Raw genomic sequence first — 21,403 nt, 5'->3', positions numbered from 1 at the left:
ATATTAGTCATGAAAACCAAGTATAAACTTTTCGTGTCTCTAAAAGGGCATATTCAAATTAGTTGCAGTAATTCAATTCAACTTAGAAGTGTTATAATTAGTAGTGATTTATAAAATAAAATAAAATTAGATAATTTTTTCACAGTGTATGCTTCTACGGTGTAATGTTTTTCCCTTAGTGTATACTTTTTCTAACCCCTCAACGTTTTCCCTTCTTTAAATTTATTTATGGCTACAAAATATAAATGTACACGCGTTCTCGCTTTCTTTTATTGTATTTCTAACGCATTCCCTCATGAGACACATACATACACACTCTATGCCTTAACTATTTACTTATAAACTAATATGTACGCAGTCGTGGGTCATTATGTCGCCGCTGAGTTGGGGGTTAAAGTATTTGTCGGTGTTGCCGGCGCATCGTTGGAGCTTTGCAACAAGGCGGCATATTCGGCATTTGCCGTCACCGCATCTGCGTCGTAGGCGGGCTCATTCGCATTGGCATTGCTTGGCGTCGGCGTACGCAGATCCTCTTCTTTGACTTGCGTTTCTGTGCTTTTAACAGGCGTCGTTGTTGTCGCTTCATGTGATGATTCGACTATGAGCTCCTCTTTCTTTACCGACACAACCGGATCTAAGGGTAGCTCATCGACTACAGCGTCTATGTTGAGCGCATCGTAGGGTGTTATGAAATCAGTACTGCCCCCACTGCTGCGTATGCTAATTTGCGAGCCGACAGCTGCGATGCCGTTATCCTTGAAGACAACGCTACTGCCGAAGCGCACCAAGCTGCCGGCGCCAGTGCTGTCCACCTGATCGCCGGTGTGTGACTCGGAGGCGGGCGTGTGCGGTGTGCTGCGCGAACGATGCGCGTGGTGTTGGCGTATAGCCAGCGAGAGGTCGACCTCTATATCCGAGTCCATTTCGTTTTCGGAGAGTGACAGCGAAGTGCCTGTGCGCTTGATTTTTATCTGTAATGAGTTAGCATTTTATTAAAAATAATTTACAAGATGTGTTGTTGTTGTTCCACTTACCCGCTTGTAGGTCGAGGGTTCGGAAATGTAGCCATCATAGTCTTCATCTTCGCTAAACAGATAACTCTGATGCAAATGTTCGTTGCTAATGTAGGTCTCGGGTAATTTGCAGACGATGTGCGCCAAATCGATGAAGGTGTAATCGCTTAAGGTGCCGGGATTCTCCTTCTTTAAAGGCTCTTTATTGAACCACTGATTGAAGCGTCCCAAACGTCCGGCTTTGGCCATGGCATCGAAGTAGTTCTTGCCGAAAACATAACCAACATCGCGTATCTCATCGAAACTGCCGAAAGCGAGCGTTTTGTACTTGTCGATGGGTGGACGAATATACTCGCAGTATTCGGAGTTTTTCACTTCCTGAAAGTAGCGAGTGTGTGGTTATTGAAGAGATTCTATATAATGGAGCTCATAAGGGGCATTAAGTAGGTAGGAGTTTGGAATTTTTTTACCGTTACCGGTTTTATAAAAAAATCTTCTAACAGGGCTTTTTCAAATAAATTTAAAAAAATGTAAATATTACGTCCAGCAGAATTTTTTTTTTGATTGATGAAAAAAAAATGGTCAAAATTGCCAAGAGAGTTGCCACTTGTTTGAAAAATTTATAAGATAAATCGAAGATTTTTATAAAAATTTATTGCAAATATTACACAAAAATAAGCAGGAAGACACATTACTGTTTAATTTTTAAAAGGAGTTGCCAGCTTTTCGAAAATTTCAAATTAATTAAAAATATACAATATCATAATATTGATATCAAAATAACAGGTTCAAGAATGATTTAACTGGGGGATATTGCCAATACAGTTGCCACTCGTTTGAAAAATATATAAGATAGACTGAAGATTTTTACGAAAAATTATTGAAAATATTGATACAAAAATTAACAAGTTTAAGGATGACAAATTATTAATTAATTTTTCAAAGGAGTTGCCATCTGCATGAAAATTTTAAGCAATAAAAAATGCAAAAGATAAAGCAACACAACAGTAAGGCTATAAATTTAATAGTTTTAAGAATAAAATGTTTTTAAAAAGGATTGCCATCTGTTAAAAAATATTCAAACAAGCTTTAAACCTTTTAGATTCAAACTAAGGATATAACGAATGAAAGATACTTTTAATATTAAAACTTTAATTTTACAAGGAAAGCACATTATTGATTAATTTTTAAAAAGAGTTGCCACCTGTTTGAAAATTTTAAAAATTAAAAAATGGCACAAGATAAAGCAACACAACAATAAGGCAATCAAATTGAATAGTTTTAGAATAAAATGTATTTGAAAAGGGTTGCCATCTGTTGGGAAAAAACTCAAACACGCTTTAACCCGTTTAAATTCAAACTAAAAATACGATGAATGAAAGATACTTTTAATATTACAACTTTTTAGAGAAAAATTTTAATACTCACCTCTAATTGACGCACACACGACACGTATGCCAAGCGAGACTGTATATCAGGCAGGTCGGGCACCTTCACCGGCGTTGTGAAGGGGTTCCATTTTTTGTACAACAGCCACCAGCCGGACAAGTCATCACCATAATTCGTCAAATCCATGTCGTCCTGGGAGCCCACATCGATGGCAATTATATGAGCGGCGCCCAAATTGTGCATCACGTCGGCTATACAACACATAGAAGACGATTAGAAGTTGGACACAAACGTGGGTATATAGAAACATTTCAAAAATTGAACTACACAAAAACTCATTCATTCATACGAAAACAAAGTGTCCAATTGCAAAACCAATTTAATGATTACTGGAGAAAATGCAGAGGGGAAACTGTATTCGAAACGCTTTTTTCATTGAAATTATAAATTTTTTGATATTTAATTTATTTTTAACGCCTATTGAAGCTACACACACATTCATAGCTCACTATGTATGCGCATGGATGAAGGCAATGCGAGCAAAGAGCACACAAATCAGCAGCTGCGTCGAACTACAATTACTAAAACAATTAAAAAGTATGAAAAAATACATTAAATGCATGCAAAAACTAAAATAAATCAAAAAAAAATTTGAGGCTGACAAATGCGAGTTGACATTGGGTCATAGATCACTACTACCATACAAAGAACCGAACACATTCACAACTATAAACGCCAAATTTTGCTAAATTGCTGAGTGCTGAGTGCTTTGCGCTGGCTAGTACACAAGTGATAGACAGAGGGGAAGAGAGGAGGCAGAGTAAGGTGGTAGGAGCGAACTACTAGTGTTGTGGTAGCAATAGTACTAAACTAAAATTACAGAGTTGTGGTTTAGTTGTGGTTCATTACCTGGCACATTGTTGGTGTAACAACCGTCGAGTAGCAAATGGCCGTCTCTGTAATCGCAAAATGGTGGAAAAACGCCGGCTATGGACATGCTTGCGCGGGCATAACGCCACAGACATCCTGTACAGTTGGGCGGCCGATTGTGGTGGGGGTGTGACCAAGATGCGTGCAAGTTTGGTAACATTACGCACACACACACACACATGGCATGCCATTTTGTTTGCATTTTTTTTTTTTGAATTTTTTGATTTGTTCAACACAAATGTTTGCAATTAAAATATATGGAAAAAAGAATATAAAGAAAAAAGGTTTACATCAATAAATGTTTCACGCTTGAAATAACACGCAGTTGTGTGGGTGGTACGCGGGCTGCGCTAGGAGTATGCTTTGAAAGTACAGTGGTGGGCAAGAGTTGTGTAGTTGTGAGGTGTTGTTTTGTGAATATTCGCTTAAGAGTTTGTTAAAAAATTAAATTTTTTGCTCAAATTTGTTATATGTATAACATATTTTTAAATTCAAAAATCAATTTTATACAATTTTCATTTAATGTTATTTCAATTTTTTTTTCGCATATCAGTTGTTTTCAAACAAGGTGGTAATATTTTGTTAAAAAAATTTAAAAAAAATTTAATACTTGATTTTTTGGAAAAAAAAAATTGAAAACTTTTTGAAAAGCCAAAATTGAATATTAAAAAAAAATTTAATATTTTTGAAATAAAATTTGAATAGTTTTAGAAAAAAAAAATTGAATATTAAAAAAAAGAATTTGAATATTTTTTGAAAAAAAAAATTAATTATTTTTGAAAAAACAAAATTGAATATTTAAAAAAATAATTTGAATATTAAAAAAAAATAATAATTTGAATACATACTTTTTGAAGAAAAAAAATTTTTGAATATTTTATATCTTTTATGAAATATTTTATGCAAAAAATTTTTATTTGCATTAAATATTTTGATATCATTTAGATAGAAGTTAGAGACATTAAGGATTTATTACTTAATTTTTAGCATTACCTAATTCTTTATATTGAGCTAAACTTTATAATTCTACTTACATTTTATATATAACTTTTAACACAAAAATCAAAATTGCTGGCGTTAGAAAAAAATCGTCTTTATAATTTTTTTTTAAAAAACAATTATCAAACAAATTTAAATTATTTTGCCAGTTAAAAAATGTGGTTTCAAAAACTAATTATGTATTAATATATTTCATTTATTTAATTTTATAATATTTTATATTATATATGTATGTATGTATATATTTTTTTTGAAAAACAAATTTTTGCAAAATTCAAGCATATTTTAAATACATATTTTTTATTACAAAAAATGTAAATTTTTTTATTACAAATATTTAAATTTATTTAAACTTTTATTAAGACACTATTTTTTATTAAAATTTTTTAAAATTTATTTGAATCTTTATTAAAAAAAATATTTTTTTATTAAAAGTTTTTAAATTTATTTCAAATTTTTTAATTAATAAAAAATTTTTTAAATCTATTTAAATATTTAAATTTATATAAACTTTTATTAAGAAAATATTTTTTATTTTTTTTTTTTAATTTATGCAAAAAGTATTTTTTTATTAAGAATATTTAAGTTTATTTGAACTTTTATTAACAAAATATTTTTTATTAAACATTTTCAGATTTATTTGGATTTTTATTAAAAAAAACTATCAAAATTTTTTAATTATATTAAATTTTTTTAAATTAAAAATTTTTAAGTCTATTTAAAATTTATAAACAAAAATATATTTTTTATGTGTTATATTATTCACATAATATTTATTAAATTTTTTGCTTTTTATGAAAACACAAAAATATTAAAAATTATATTTATTTTAATTATTTTTATTTTTGTTTTTAACAAGTTCTTTGCTAAATTTTCCCAAAAAAGTATAATTTTGACTAGACATAATTGAAGCTTAAAATATTTCAGCAAATTAAATACCGTTATTTTTGTATAAGCTGACTGAAATTCAAAATTAATTACAAAATATTTTTTTTAAATTATTCTTTTCTACAAAAACATAATTTTTTCTCACCTCACTTTATCAACTTCACTTGCCAAATTATTGTTAGAGTAAATACTGAAATAAATTTTAGGTGATTTGCAAAAATGTACATATGTGAGTATTTGTTAGAAAAACTTTAGGGTGTGTGTTGTGTAAAGTGTTGCCACGTTTCACCTTTATGACGCATGAAATATGATAAAAATAATATGCGAAAATTCTGGCTAAAACACATTCTGAGCTTTTTACAACTTTTACGTAAAACCACAAACAAAGATAACCAAAGTATGTGAATTTAAGACGAAAGAACAGACTAAATTCCGATCAGATAAAACGAAAATTAGATGGCGGCGCTGCAGTTGTACATAACGCCAATGCTTAGTGTGTAGAATAAATAGTTTAAGGGCGATATATCGAGTAAATACAGTACTTACTTGTTGATCGCTTACATTTTCGGTCTGCTGATGACTAAAGCATGCACACAAATAAAACAAAAAGAAAAGAACAGTAACACAAGAACAAACGTTGCAAGCGGAATTCACTTATTGCTACCACTACACCAACGGGGAGAGATTAGGCAGGCTGAGAGCATATGCTGTGTAGCCCCAACGAACGCACACAAGTGCAGACATAACAGGAAAATTCTGTCCAAGTCGGAAAGAGTGAACACTTCATATATTAGTACTTATTTGCTTTGAGCACAACAACAAAGTAGGCTTGTAAGCCACGCTCTGTAAGCTAAGCCTTGCCGACTTCCGCTCTGCATTAACTCTTTCATTGGTAACTGGTGCATTCTTTAAACCAAATACAAATGCAATTTCATACACATACACACACTTTTCACGTAGTCGTGTTGTTGTTGCTTTTCATTCGCTATTTACCTGGCAAATTGTTAACATAACCGCCGTCCAGCAAGAGATGTCCGTCTTTGGGATCGCACAGCGGCGGCATATAACCGCTGAGCGACATGGATGAACGTATATAACGCCATAGAGATCCTGTTTTAAGATTGGCGATAACGGTAATGATTGATGTATAGTATGTACATATGTGCGCAAAATTTTACGGGCAAATTGGGTGGGTCGTTAAAAATTGATTTTCATTTGAGAGAATGTTTTATAAACGAGGACATTGGATGAAGTATAATACGTCGATGTTGTTGTAAGTGTAAAGAATTGTGTATGAATGTTTATATATGTGTATGTACGTGTGATAAATTGAAGGCTTTCAATGTGTTAACTAACTTGAGTATTTAAAAGTTTTAATACACTTCTACAGAAATTAAGAAAAAATGAAAAATTGTGATTTAATTTTTTCCCCAAAAATTTCTGAATTTCTTTGTTATGTTTGTAAATATAAACAATTCTGTTAAAATATTTCATTTTTTATATGAGAAAATAATTGTTGAAAAAATGCTGTTTTTTACCCGAGAAAACCCATGTAACCCCAGAATATATGAAAATTTTATGTTTTCACACGTGATATAACCTCAAAAATTATTTTTCGAACAAAAAAAAATACAATTTAAATTACATTGGCATACACACAGATCACCGTATCTCATTATTTTATGTAAAAGACTCTCCCAATTTTATTAAAATACATATCACGAATATTAAATAATATTAATATAAATTATTTATCAAGCGAAAAGTTCATTCAAATAGATCGAGTAGATTGTAAGATATGGGATTTCACATAAAAGTGGGCGGTGTCAAATTCGTAATTCTATTTTTAAAGTGGTCGATTGGTATCGAATATTATCATAAATGTAACTGTAAATATCTTCCCAACAATTTTGGGATACGATGTTTTTATGATAGTCACAAATAATTGACGTTTTATTTAGGTATGGTCATTGCATTTTTTTCGTTAAACATTGTGACAAAAAAGTACCCGGAAATTGTAAATAACCCTCCAAATCTTTAATTATTCATCAATATTAATTTTGTCGTCTTCAAAATAATTTCCACCAGATGTAGTACACTTATGCCAACGATTTTTCCAGTCTTCAAAACACTTTTCATAAGCACTTTTTGGGATGGCCTCCACCTTCTTCTGCGAATTTTGTTTTATCTCTTCGATCGGCTGAAAACGGGTTCCACGGAGCGGCAATTTGAGTTTGAATAGAAGAAAAAAAATCACGTGGAGCCAAATCTGGCGAAAACGATGGTTGATCATGGTTGATCGATGGTATTCATGGCATTTTTGGCTTAAATTTTTACTATTTTTGAAAAAAAAATGTAGCTTTACTCAAAATATCTACCAAAATCATTCAGAAGGACTCGCGAGACAGCTCTCTTGCAATCTCTCTGACATTTGCCTGACGATTTTCAAGCACCATATCCTACACTCTTTAAATATTTTCAGCAGTTGAAAAGAACGAAGGTCATCCAGACCGAGACATGTCTTCAACAATCTCTCGACCGTCTTTGAAGGCTTTGAACAATTCGTAGGCTTGTGTTTTTGATACAACTAAATCACCGCAAGCTTTTCGAACATTCGCCACGATTCCGCATACGAAATTTGGTTATAAATATAAAATTTCAGACAAATTCTTTGTTCGATATTCTTATCCATTCTAAAAGTCGCAAAGCACTACTCGCGCTCATATTTGGCATAGTAATAAAGGACAGTCCTACCAACTTGGCAAAATACATTTTTTGGAAATATCATTTACCACGGAAATTTAATTACAATTTCCGGGTGCTTTTTTGTCACAATGTATAAACATTTATTCACAGAACTAATGAAACGCTTATCAAATTTGAACCTCAAGCTGATGAAAAATTACTATTTTCGGTTAATTTTGTTGACTATAATAAATCGTTCTTTTTAAGCGCATCGCGCCGAGACAATAAAATTCCTCGTCATAAGAATATACATATACGCTTGAAGTCGTTTGAAAAAATACGTTTTAGAAAATTCCACGCTACAAATCATTTTGAAACGTATTTTTATGACTATAAAGCCTAGTTTAAGCGAAAAAAAGTTTTTTTTTTTACAGGGGCCATAGACCCTTTAAGCATTGTTAAATGCAAAATGATATAAAAAATAGTATATAAACTAAAATCACTTTGACATATCAAAATTACCTAGAAAACACTAAAATTATGCAGATTAAAAATATGCATGTAAAAACCTCAGAATATGTAGAAAAACATCAGCATGTGTAATGTTGTTGTTGCCAATACTTTGAAGACATTGCCAACGAAAATGAAAAAGAAAATACAATTTTCATGAGAATTGCGAGAATGAAGGAATGAGATGATGAAAAAATAGTGTGTGTTTACCCAATTCTTGTATTCATAAAGTGGAAGTTAGACACCACTAAAACTTCGTTGTAACTAATGTACAATAAAAACGTTAACCGTTAGATGCCGGTAGAAGGGTTAGGAGTGCTGCGCATTTATATATGAAAGAGTGTGTGACGAGGCGGCTACTTACCGTTTGTATGTATGCGATGGCAGCTTGCGGTTATATCAGTCGTTAGCGTGAAATACGGTATCCATAAATCCTCAATGGCGACGTCGCCGAATGTGTCGCGTATGGTTTTATTGAATTCGCGACCGGAGAACATCGATGTAATGGGATAAGTGAGATCGAGCAGTTGCAAGAACCATTTTGTCATTTTCTGCAAGCAACGGTTAAAAATATAAAATAAAACTGTTGAAATTATTATCACAAACACAAACGCACCTTTGACCATTCTCGCGCTTTCTGCGTAACGGTGGTCACGCTGCGATCCGAGCACCAAAGTGCACCCATTAGCGCACCGATGCTGACACCGCCCACCATATCTATGGGTATGCCCGCCTCTTGTATGGCCTTCAGCATGCCAATGTGTGCGGCGCCACGCGCACCGCCACCGCCCAACACCAAACCGATGGAGTTGCCCGTTAGCCAACGCGCCAGGCGTGAACAGTCCGAATGCATGTTCGGCTCGGACATTAGCACGCGGCTATACAGATCGTTCTATATGGATGAAATAGAAAATAAAATAAAATTTAACTCGCTTCAAATATAATACAAACATCTGCACTTACAATGCGATATTGACTCTTGCGCGTGAACATGCGCTTCGGACACTGCAGGTGATGATGCTTGGTGACCCATGGACGCACATTTAACCATTGCAGCGTGTTTTTCGGCTTCGAACTGCTAGACTCGTGATAGAGCAAGACGAGCTCCTTTTGTGTGCGCATCGCCAGACGATCGATTTCGCGTTCGAATTTACCGACCGTAGGCGCATGATCGCCGAGACCGACAATAAGTACAACATCAGCTTGTCGCATGCAACGCTGCGTCCATGCGCTCAATGACGAGTCACATTGGTACAGGGTGATTGTGTTGCGATCTTCCTGCTGCGCCAGCCAAGAGGTCATGCGGTATTCGTTACTTGGCTCGAAGATGTGCATGCCGAGTTGCTTACGCACGACCTCGGATGTTAAACGCAGTGTCGGTCCTTTAATAGAGACGTACAAATTGAGAAATAGAAAGGTGTGATTATAATTTAAGATATTTGGTAACTAACCAATAGCACAGAGTGAATGATAAAGCTCATAGGTGAACGCGGTCAGGGGTACATCGTCGCTTACCGGTACCAGCGCGACGGTAGAGTATTTATGTGTGACCGGATTCGCCTCCAAAGGCGCTGCCGTGCTGCCATGACGTGTCTGCATTGTGCCCAAAATACGATGACTTAGCAGACTTATGAGCTTCGTTACAACAATCGGGTAACGCAGTTTGATGGCATTGAAGAGTCCCTCAGGTAATTTGGCAAGTTCTGAATCGCGCACAGCCATCACAGTGGTCGTGCGGCAAGTCTCCGTTATCATCTCCACGAGTCCCACAAGATCGCCTTTGCCATACTCGCCGATGATCTCTTTTTTACCGCTTGCTTGCGTTATCACAGAACGCATGCGCCCGCTGAGCACAATATAAGTACTGTCACTGTTCTCCTCCTGTCGGTAGACGGCACGTCCGGACTCTAGGAAAACCCAATCGAGCGCGTAATCGCATTGACGCACTAGCGGCGAAAGACGACGCACTTCGCAATTGCCGAGATCGAGCACGATGCGGGGACGCTCGCGCATTATGCTACAGAAGACGAAGCAGCAAAATTCAGTTCCGTTAGAATGCTTCAAGAATTCAGTTTACTTACGCATAAACGCCTGGTCGACGTATAAAGGCGAGCCGGGTTACATGCTTTGCTTTTATGGTGTAAGTGCTTGCCTCGCCTGTGAGCACCGCCAGCCCACCGACTATCTCACCTGGATGCACAGTGTAAATAAAGACATCCGCGCATTCCTTTTGCACGGTGCGTGTGACGTCTACGTTGCTCTGGTACACATTCAAAGCGCCGGTGAGCACAATCCAGATGCAGATGTCCTTCAAGAGATATCAATAAAAGGTATGTACGTATAGGTGAAGAGTATGACAGCTACGCCTTAACTACTTACATCCACATTACCCTCGTTGATTAGCGCTACATTTGGCTCCACTTCGCTTAACTCCACGTATGGATCGATGAAAGCGCGATCCTCTTCTGGCAAGCCAAGTTCGCGCAAGAAACTGTCTAAGGCATAGCCGCGTAGACTGGCCAATTCCGCAGCGGCGGCATTCGCCAGCGCTTCGGCGTGTATGAGCGAATAGCGACGCGTCACTAAGTTGCCAATGCTGTTCGCGCGCGAATTGGCTAACGTATGTTGACCACCGCCACCACCTCCAGCAGCACCACCACCACTCGCAGAGCCATTGCCGGCTGGCTGTGAATTCGGTAAAGCTGCCTGTATGCCCATATGTCGCTCGGTGTCGTGCGCCAAGTCCACCAGCATGTCTGGCGGTGGCATGAAATCCGACAGCGAATGCTGTACAGAATCTGGATGTGTGGAGCGCCGATGGAGCGGCGATGTCTTTAAAATAGAGGCGCCGGCACTTTTCTTTATGCGCATGTGGCTTTGAACCAACTCCGAATTGAGGCCTAGATAAGTGCGCAGAGCCGTGAAGAGCACACGCTGCAAACGCACCATAATCACCTGTATGACACGTATCATGATGTCGGGATTCTCGTTGAAGACCTCCTCGAAAGCCTACAAAATCAAATGCTTTATGTATTCACACGAAAGACATTCGTTCAACGAGTACACTTACCTGCATTGGTAGTCGTATCACGACGGATTTCTCCATCGCCTTGGCGGTGACTGTTTTGTAGAAACTCGGATTGCCGGACAGGACATCAATGAAGCTCAGCAGCGACGTCACCGATTCGCCTTTCTTCACCGTCTTTAGCGACAGCGTGCTGCCGTCGACGTTCGAAATGAAAACATGCACCAAACCCGATTGCACAATGAATACGCTGTCATCAGAGTCGGTGATTTTGAAGAGGAAATCGCCCGGCTCCAGCGTCAGCACCTCGGTGTGCTTGCAAAGCTTTAGGAAAATCGGCTTCTCGAAGTGTCCGAATATGCGTATACTTTGCAGCATGTAGAGCGCATCGGGCGGCACTCGTTCGCCGCCCTCGGTGGTCTCCTGCAGATATTCAGCCGGCGGCTCTACGGTATTCAATAGTGTTGGTATATTCTCACGCCGCAGCTGAAGTATGCGTTTGGCGAAGCGCATCACCGCCTTCCGTTTGCGACCCTGACCGCCGTACACTTGGCCGGACACGTTTTTCACCTTGCGCAACATGCGTCGGCCATAGAAAAGCATTTTGTCGCGCTTGCGGAAACGCAAACCCGTCATATCGCCGGCGGCGCCTGTGGAGGAGCCTCGTATTTGTGCTTGCAACATGAGTTGCCGCTCCTTATTGCGCTGCCAACGCTTATAGAATATATACCAGCCGATGACGATTAACGTCAATAGCGTTATACAAATGTATATGTAGACCTGAAAGGAGGGAAAAAGGAGGAACAGGAGTTATTGAAAGTTACTAAGAAGGGTCGAAAAGCACTATAATATAATGATATCATGTATGGAAATATGATTAGACATAGCTTTTAAAATAATAAAGTATGGCGTTGCCACCTGATTTGGCCCTTTGTGCATTGGCAACGGCGAAAACCGTAGTCGATAGAACGATGAGCTGAACGAGATATACGACAACATTGACATAGTTCAGGGAATTAATAGACAATACCCGACGGGGGAAGCAGAAAAAGAAGAAGACCGCCATTCCGTTGGAAATATCAGGTGGAGACGGACCTGTCTAAACTTGGCAATTTGTTGATTCCAAGCAGTTAGAAAATGGGACTATCTCAAACAGTAATTTTGTGGTTTTTGAGAGGATTTGGACTATCATCCATAAAAAATTGTTCTCACTCAAGATCTGAAGCCATTGGATCCCCGTAAACGTCGTGATTTGCTGATTTTGCCTTGAAAACAACTTGCAAACGATAACGATTTTTTTTAATCCTAAATCCTAAAATTATTCATGAACAACCATTACATTTACCTAAATTGACAGTTGGGTGGGTTTTTGGTCCGTTAGAATCATCGGCCCGTACTTCTTACGAAATGAAGCTGGTGACATCGTTACTGTCAATGGCGAGCGGCGTAGATCGATGATGACATACTTTTTATTACAACAATTGTATGAAGTTGATTTTGAAAACGTCTCATTACAATAAGACGGGGCTACATGCCACACAGCACGTGCAACAACCGAATTATTGCGTGAAAAGGTTGGAGATTCGATTATTTGAAGAATAAGTGACATTGAATGGCCTCGAAGAAGTTGTGATTTCACACCATTAGACTGCTTATTGTGGGTTCATTTAACGTCAATGGTCTTTAGCTATAAACTAGACTCTCTATATTCAGCTTTTGAAGTGTAATCGATGAACGTGCATACTAATAACAAAAATATAAATTTCCTTCCTCCTTGTTTGAAAATAAATCATATCAATCTTTTTGGAAAACCCCGTATACATATATACATTTTTAATAGCTCATAAAGCATTTAATTACATATATTTTTGTAAAATATTTTTACTTCATTTTATTTTAAACCTATTCCAACCCTGTAAGCCTTTTCACCTACAGTTTTATGCACGATAGAATACAAAGTATTCTACAAAAGTATTTCTAAAAATAAGATTAATATATGTAAGTCCTCATAGTAAAATAGTAAATACATTGTATGTAAGCACATACATATCTCATAATTCTCTAATAGTCTAATAGATTCAACTGAATTTGAAAAAGAAAAAAGTTAGTGTCCGTGATGCGGCATATTCTACATCAGGCACTCAATCCGATTACTAATTATTCCTACTAAATTTTCTAACTGATTATACATACTCGTATTGCATTTATTAAACAATTCAACTAAATTTCAATATTTTCCATAAATTTTATCACTTTAGTTGCAAAAACTTATAGTATAAGCACTGGTAAATCACAAAACTTCATTAGACATTAGTTTTTAAAACGCATTTATATTTCCACAGTTCGTATTCAAATGGCTTCCGTAAGCAGAATTCACACACATACATACATATGTACATACACGCATGCTCAATGTCTAAAGTTTACAGAGGAAAGCATATTGCGATATGAATTACTTATTACATGCAAATGATATACATACATATACATATGTACATAAGTATTTACATATTTATATGCATATACATATGCATATATGCATACATATGTTTGTGTGTGTAAACTTTAATGAAATTTATTTATAGTTTTGATTAAAGTACGTTCACTCAGAACTACAAACTCCAGTTCATTGACGATTTTACAACTTTTGTGGTGTTAAACACTACTTTCAAACACAGAGTTTATCATAGAAAGAACAAAAATCTTTAAGAAGCCTAAGCACCACTTTTTTGGGTCTTTTTGAATTATAACGCAGTCAAAGTGTGTGAGGATATCCGATTTGCGGTGCCGGGATCTTATATTTTCTAGTGAATAAAACGTTTCGGTTTCACTTGGGCGAGACCACTTCCGACCGCCCAGTTTGTTAAGACACTGAGATATCCCTGCGTCAACTCGTACACGGTACTTGGGAACTTTGCTTTGACCATAAGTGCTACATAGGCTGCATGGCAAATTAGCGACCAGTATCCATAGAAGAGAAAAGAGAACTCCGCCCTAACATGAAGAAGGCGAGGACTTTTTCTCCCATCTTTTTTTAATTTCATATATGTACATACTTAGGTTTTTTAAAATTAACCTCGCACTTTTGGCTTATTGGGTAAGAGTTTAGAATATTTACATAAGTAAACAAGTTTGAACTGAATCGAAAGCAGCTTCTCTTATCACGACAAAAACGAGCTTGATATGTAAATGCGTTTGTACGTATGTATATATTCTCATTTTGACCGGCGGTTCTAATTTAATTATGCAAGCAACCAACAGATTTCCGGATTTTAGAAATTAATGATACTGTGTACAACAAAAAAGTATTATAATTCAACATTCTAGGCCTCGCTGTTATATGTTTGGCAACGCTGAGCAATGCAAATACGTCATAAACGCTCCGAGCAGTCGGATATTTTTGTACCGCATTGTTATTTATGTGTCTACGATGCAAAGTCAATAACAACGCACACGGAGGGCTCGGCAACCGGGCCCCGCAGCCAGCTTCCAACCGCTCAGCACGAATAACGACGTTGACGCGTCACGACGAGAAGTGACGATTGACTTCTATGAGCATTGAGACCGCTGTGGGCGCCGGGGTCTATCAATAGCAACAGCAGCAGCGTCAGCGCCACAACTACAGGCACACTCGTAGACACAATAGCGCGATAAAAGCGGCAGAGCACGCGGCAGCGCCAAAGAATTTCGTCTTGGCATTGCCATTGAGGCGCGGGCGGGTTGTTGACAGAATTTTGTTTTGTTTAATGCTTGAAATAGGGGAAGACGTGGGCGGCGTTGTTGTTGGCGTTGGTGCGAGTTGTTATGCCTCGTGTAGTGGCCGGGCTGCCATTCGATTTCCGTGCGCTGCCGACAGACCGTTGCAGTTGCATTCAGTGCAGGTGTGTTGGTGTTAGTGATTTATTTTTGTTTACCTATTTATGTGCGAATGCGTGCATAAGTTGCTCGCACATACATACTTATACACACTCATAGATGTTTGTAGGCGAAGTATAATCGCTGTGCGAGTCAATTACGATTTTCATGACATATGAAGTAAACAATGATTTTAAATAAGGAATTAGAGAAAAATGCACTTGGCTTGCAATTATTATTATCAACACTTGATATTTGATTTTGTTATTGTGTTTTGTTTTGTTTTGCTTGAGTTTCTTGTAAGGCAGTGTGCATGCTTGTAATTGAGTGCGCAGAAAATATTGTTTACCTTTTACATAACGCGCAAAACAAAACTATTTTTCAACAACAACACTTCTGGTAAGCAAATAGTACACTTGAAAAGCGAAAACACGTCCACTTGTAGGCGTGTGAATAAACAACGCCAATGCGAAAAACAAGTTTAAGTATTTTATAATGCTGAAACGAAACGTGTTAGAAGGAAAAGAAGTTATGTAAATATGAACACCGAGAGACCCCAAAAACTAGTTTAGCAATTATGAGTGCAATTTATCGATAAATTGCCATAAACGAATGCATGTTTGTTTTAGGTGGCACTATACTATGAATATTATTGTATGTACATTCAAACTTTTTTGTTTAATATTTAACGCAAATAACAACAATTGCCTGCAAAAAATATGTGAGAATGTTAATATTAGCCAGAAATGTTTCTTAACATTTGAATGCAATTTTTGAATGGAATAATCGACTGTGCACAGAAAAGACTTTAACTTTAACTGCCGGCAAAAGCTTGAGGGAGAAAAGCACGTGTGCAAAATTTCAGATTGATATCTTAAAAACTGAGGGACCAGTTTCGGTATAAGTATATAGACAGATGAACACACAGACGAACATGTCTAAATCGACACAGCCCATCACGCTGACCATATAAGTATACGTATATGTACATACATACATACATATGTAACGGGTGATTTTTTTGAGGTTAGGATTTTCATGCATTAGTATTTGACAGATCACGTGGGATTTCAGACATGGTGTCAAAGAGAAAGATGCTCAGTATGCTTTGACATTTCATCATGAATAGACTTACTAACGAGCAACGCTTGCAAATCATTGAATTTTATTACCAAAATCAGTGTTCGGTTCGAAATGTGTTTCGCGCTTTACGTCCGACAAATTTTGTTCAGCGATGAGGCTCATTTCTGGTTGAATGGCTACGTAAATAAGCAAAATTGCCGCATTTGGGGTGAAGAGCAACCAGAAGCCGTTCAAGAACTGCCCATGCATCCCGAAAAATGCACTGTTTGGTGTGGTTTGTACGCTGGTGGAATCATTGGACCGTATTTTTTCAAAGATGCTGTTGGACGCAACGTTACGGTGAATGGCGATCGCTATCGTTCGATGCTAACAAACTTTTTGTTGCCAAAAATGGAAAAACTGAACTTGGTTGACATGTGGTTTCAACAAGATGGCGCTACATGCCACACAGCTCGCGATTCCATGGCCATTTTGAGGGAAAACTTCGGACAACAATTCATCTCAAGAAATGGACCCGTAAGTTGGCCACCAAGATCATGCGATTTAACGCCTTTAGACTATTTTTTGTGGGGCTACGTCAAGTCTAAAGTCTACAGAAATAAGCCAGCAACTATTCCAGCTTTGGAAGACAACATTTCCGAAGAAATTCGGGCTATTCCGGCCGAAATGCTCGAAAAAGTTGCCCAAAATTGGACTTTCCGAATGGACCACCTAAGACGCAGCCGCGGTCAACATTTAAATGAAATTATCTTCAAAAAGTAAATGTCATGAACCAATCTAACGTTTCAAATAAAGAACCGATGAGATTTTGCAAATTTTATGCGTTTTTTTTTTTAAAAAGTTATCAAGCTCTTAAAAAATCACCCTTTATATAGAGTCTCAGAGGCTTCCTTCTATGTGTTACAAACTTCGTGGCAAACTTACTTGGGTATAAATATCGGTAAGTTTCAATTGATATCAATACACAATAAAGTATACTAATTTTGTTTACTCTTAGCTCAAATAAAATTATATTTGAGGGAAATTAGTTTGAAGGGAACGACATAATCATTGATAAATATCGGTTTGCAAATATACAATATTTTTGACAACAATTAAGGTAAGGTACCTACTTTTGGGACACACCTCATAGAGCATATAGGGCGGAATACCTAGATTAAGATAATTTGAATGAACTCAAATAATCGTTCGTTATTTTTGGGTTTACCTTTAGGTTTTGAATATTTAAATAAATATGGTTAGTATAATACATGACATAAATGGAATTTTATGAGACACACCTAGTATGACAGCCAAAAAGGGTGATTTTTCTGAATTAAAAAAAAAAATACTGTCAAATACTGTAATTTTTTTTAATTTTCAGTTTATATAATATTTTATACATATTTATACACAATTTAAAAACACACAATAAAATTTTTGACAAAAAAAAAATATTTTTAATTCTCTCCAGAAGCGGAGTACAATGACTAGCGATGGAAACCAAGTAAAAATTTGACCGATTAAGGGATTAAGAATATACAGAAAAGGTTTTATAGTGATCGGTTTATTTGTCTCTGAGCATTTACTGGGCCAAATTTGAAACATCATGTTCAGGAAATACGCGTCAAAAGCTAAACTAATCGAGATGATAGAACTGAGCGGTCACATTTTATAATGCTGTAACTCAAAAACTCTTTGAGATGTCGATCTAAAATTTAAATATATTATTTTCAGAGATATTATCTATTGAAATATAAAAAATATCAAATATCTTAAAATTTCGCACTAAATTCATGTTTGTAATTTTTTTGAATTTTCGAAATTTCATTAATTAATACAAATAAGATGTATACTTTTGTTCTTATGTCTGTCTTTACTACAAGTTCGCACAAAATGATACATATGTAAGTGTATGTGAGTTTATTAAAGAAAATATAAAATGAAATTCACCAAATTTATCTTTTAACATTTCGCCAATAGCCATAAATCGTATAAAATCAAATCGTATAACTACTCTGGATATTGGGGTCAATTAAATGATTGGAGAGGTACAATTGTAATATATGTATGTAGATGTTTGCTTAGCTACAAACATATTTACATATATGTATGTATGTACATATGCATTTATTCATTCATTGGCAGGAACTTTTGGTTGAAAAAAATAAAAATATGTACATATATAATTTCACTGTTTCTTTTTGAAATATTTACATTCATGCATACATATATACCCTTCATATTGTTATACATACATACGTACATACATATATTTTTTGTGTGCATATGGTTTCAAACTACTTCAACTCTAATACTCATATTTACTGTGACAGTATTATTTATGAGAATTATGATTGGAATTAGAGTATTAGAAAAAATGGATTAGAAATTTATAAATGTACATTATCACAACACACATGTAAATTTATATAAATACATTTGCATGTACATATGCATATGCACATGTGCGAAGCAAATCAAAACTTGTAGTTATATATTATAGAAGTGATAAGAAATCCGGACGACATGTGTGGCATGTGAGCGTCGCCAATGCGAAACCTTGGTCACATGTGCATTATCCCACAAATTTATTAGGTTTTTTTAGTTAAAATTTTGTTTAAAATCAGTTAAGTTTTCAAATGCCTTTATATCTGCATATGTATACGCAAATATTGTATCCATGAAAAATATATACTTATACATTATTAAATGTTACAATGGACACTAATTTAAAGTTTTAGTTTCCTAGTATAGTTATGCAATCTCTCGGTTATCATAAGGTCTAAGTTAATGCGCGAATATAATATGTAAATACGGGAGTGACCGGAAACCGAGCGTTAAACAGGTATTATACTCCTGTTAATAGATAATACATGAACGCTTAAAATGTTTACACATGATCATAAGCTGATATTGACTCAAAAACAATTATCCAGCAAATACATCAGTACATATAGGAATATGGGAGTGTGAGCAAATAAGCATACAATGTAAGCTCCTAATTGAAAAACTGAAACATTTTAATTTTTATGATAACGCATTTACGGCCTCGTCATCGCTAATGTGCATAAAGTCATGCATATTTGTATATACATACATATGTTTATGTTTAAAGCAGATAAAGAATATTTGAAATGTAAATTTTGTGTAATTCTTGACAAGAACAGAGCGTTGACTTGAAATTGAATAGTCATTAGTAGACAAAAATTCTAGAAAAAATTAATTGCTTAGAATAGGAGTGGAAATGTGCTGTAAAGTCCATATTATATTATGGACATAAATTTCAATCCTACTTTATGGCTATAAAAGAGCGACGAGATAAACCTTTTATTTTATTAAAAAAAAAATATTTCCACAAAAAATTACCCAAATAACAAAACAAAAACAAATGAGCAATTGCGCTTTCTAATTTGCCGATTAGACTATTAAAACAAAATTCTTTAGTAAATCACAATCGTTCAAAGTCCAATAGGAATTTGAATCGCTTTAACAATCTCAAATCGCACCAGGTGCAACGGAAATAAATATAGTTACATTCACAGAACATTCATGTATGTATGTATGTATGTATGTTGCTATGCTAACGTCAAGATTTTGAATTATGAAGAATAGTTATCAACAGAAAACTTTATAGAAAAGCTTCTTTTAATGTGTTTAACAATAATTTTAGTTAAAATAATTACGAAAAATCGCTAAGTCACACAGTAACACATGTGTGAAGGTTTCAACGAAAACAAACAAAAAAGTATCTAGCGGCTAGCCACAAGAAACAAATAAAAACATTTTTGATAAGCAAACAATAACAACACAGGGCTGTTGATTGTCACCGATAACAGCGGGGTGACGCAGCAGCGAATGTTTTATAATGAATAACAAAAAACAAAAACAACTAAGACGGAAATAATTCCTCAAAGAGTCGTGAAGAATTTTATAGCCACAAAATGTATGCTTGTGTGTGTGTTGTGATTTATGTCACTCACCGTAATTTTGATTTCCATTTTCAGTACCTTGTACCATGATTCGGAAAACATTAATCCGCAGTCATCGTACGATGATCTGATTAAGTTAACTAAATCCATTGCATTGAGTTTCAAAAAAAAAGTTCAATTTTTAAACCACAAGTACATTTATATAAGCACAAACATTTATAAATAAAAGTAAACTTATAAATTGCAAAATCACTTTTGGAAAAACGCCAAACTAAATAATTATGATGGGCGTAGGCACGGATTTGAATACATGCGTCTTCACCATCCACTCAGGGAAGTAACACACAATGGCGTGTGGTATATTTCCAGAAGGGAGCACAGAAGGTCACAAGCACCAAATTGTAATTATGACGTTGTTCCTAATCAAAATGTTAGTTTTAACTCGCAAATCCTTAAATACAACTTATGCACAAGTTTTCTACACAATTGTTATGATATTGATCAACACGCGTGCTTTATTTATTAAACAATTATATATCTATAATTTCTGATTGCATTATCGCTTTTTCCCATTTTTCACATCACATCCTTGCTAGCTGCTAGCGTTCGCCCAGGCAATCGTCTTTGGTAGCCGAGCGTACAGCAAATCGCCCATAGGTGAATATTGCGCTTAATTTGATTTATTCCAATCACTCATCACAAAACAATTTATCTGATTTGCATACGGTAACAAATGATATTTGCATTCGTTATGCACAAACACTATAAATTTATCACTATTAGAAGCACTAACTGAGGAGTTTTTTCCATTCACACTGCGCTGCGATTTTCGAACGTGGTTTAACGATTTGTGCACCTTTTTCGACTTTTAAGAATAAAATGAATTTCTATATTTTGTTCTTTTTCAACCCTTCAGACTTGCCTCTGACAGCTGTGCACCGTCGACAGCTGTTTCCGCGAGCGTTACCACATGTTTGGCATACATGTGTTTTGAGAGATTTTAGAGGACAGCAGAGATTGTCATAACTTACTGTTAAGTGTTAGGTTTATAATTTGAATATTTATAAATTAAAAGAAGTTTTCTTAAGTAAAAAAGGAATAAAGGTAATTAAGAA

At 35.6% G+C, this 21,403-nt stretch overlaps 1 protein-coding gene across 2 annotated transcripts; it reads right to left on the bottom strand.

The window, feature by feature from the left end:
• Nucleotides 1–242: 242 nt before the first annotated feature.
• LOC105224905 (neuropathy target esterase sws) lies at nucleotides 243–21,199 on the bottom strand. Of its 2 annotated transcripts, none has more exons than XM_011203148.4 (12): nucleotides 20,340–21,199; nucleotides 11,485–12,219; nucleotides 10,794–11,423; nucleotides 10,496–10,722; nucleotides 9,866–10,431; nucleotides 9,378–9,796; nucleotides 9,031–9,306; nucleotides 8,779–8,965; nucleotides 6,213–6,329; nucleotides 2,442–2,653; nucleotides 1,035–1,391; nucleotides 243–971 (listed from the first exon to the last, which is right to left on the bottom strand). In XM_011203148.4, the coding sequence occupies exons 1-12, from the start codon at nucleotides 20,436–20,438 to the stop codon at nucleotides 369–371; spliced, it is 4,428 nt and encodes a 1,475-aa protein (XP_011201450.2). In that variant the 5' UTR covers nucleotides 20,439–21,199; the 3' UTR covers nucleotides 243–368. The 2 variants fall into 2 exon arrangements, with proteins under 2 accessions (XP_011201450.2, XP_011201451.2); XM_011203149.4 differs by lacking the exon at nucleotides 6,213–6,329 and adding an exon at nucleotides 3,312–3,428 and having other exon boundaries at nucleotides 20,340–21,186.
• Between the last annotated feature and the right edge of the window lie 204 nt (nucleotides 21,200–21,403).

Source organism: Bactrocera dorsalis, chromosome 4 (assembly GCF_023373825.1).
Source record: "Bactrocera dorsalis isolate Fly_Bdor chromosome 4, ASM2337382v1, whole genome shotgun sequence".
Classification (NCBI taxonomy): domain Eukaryota; kingdom Metazoa; phylum Arthropoda; class Insecta; order Diptera; family Tephritidae; genus Bactrocera; species Bactrocera dorsalis.
This window is presented reverse-complemented; position numbering and strand designations above follow the sequence as displayed.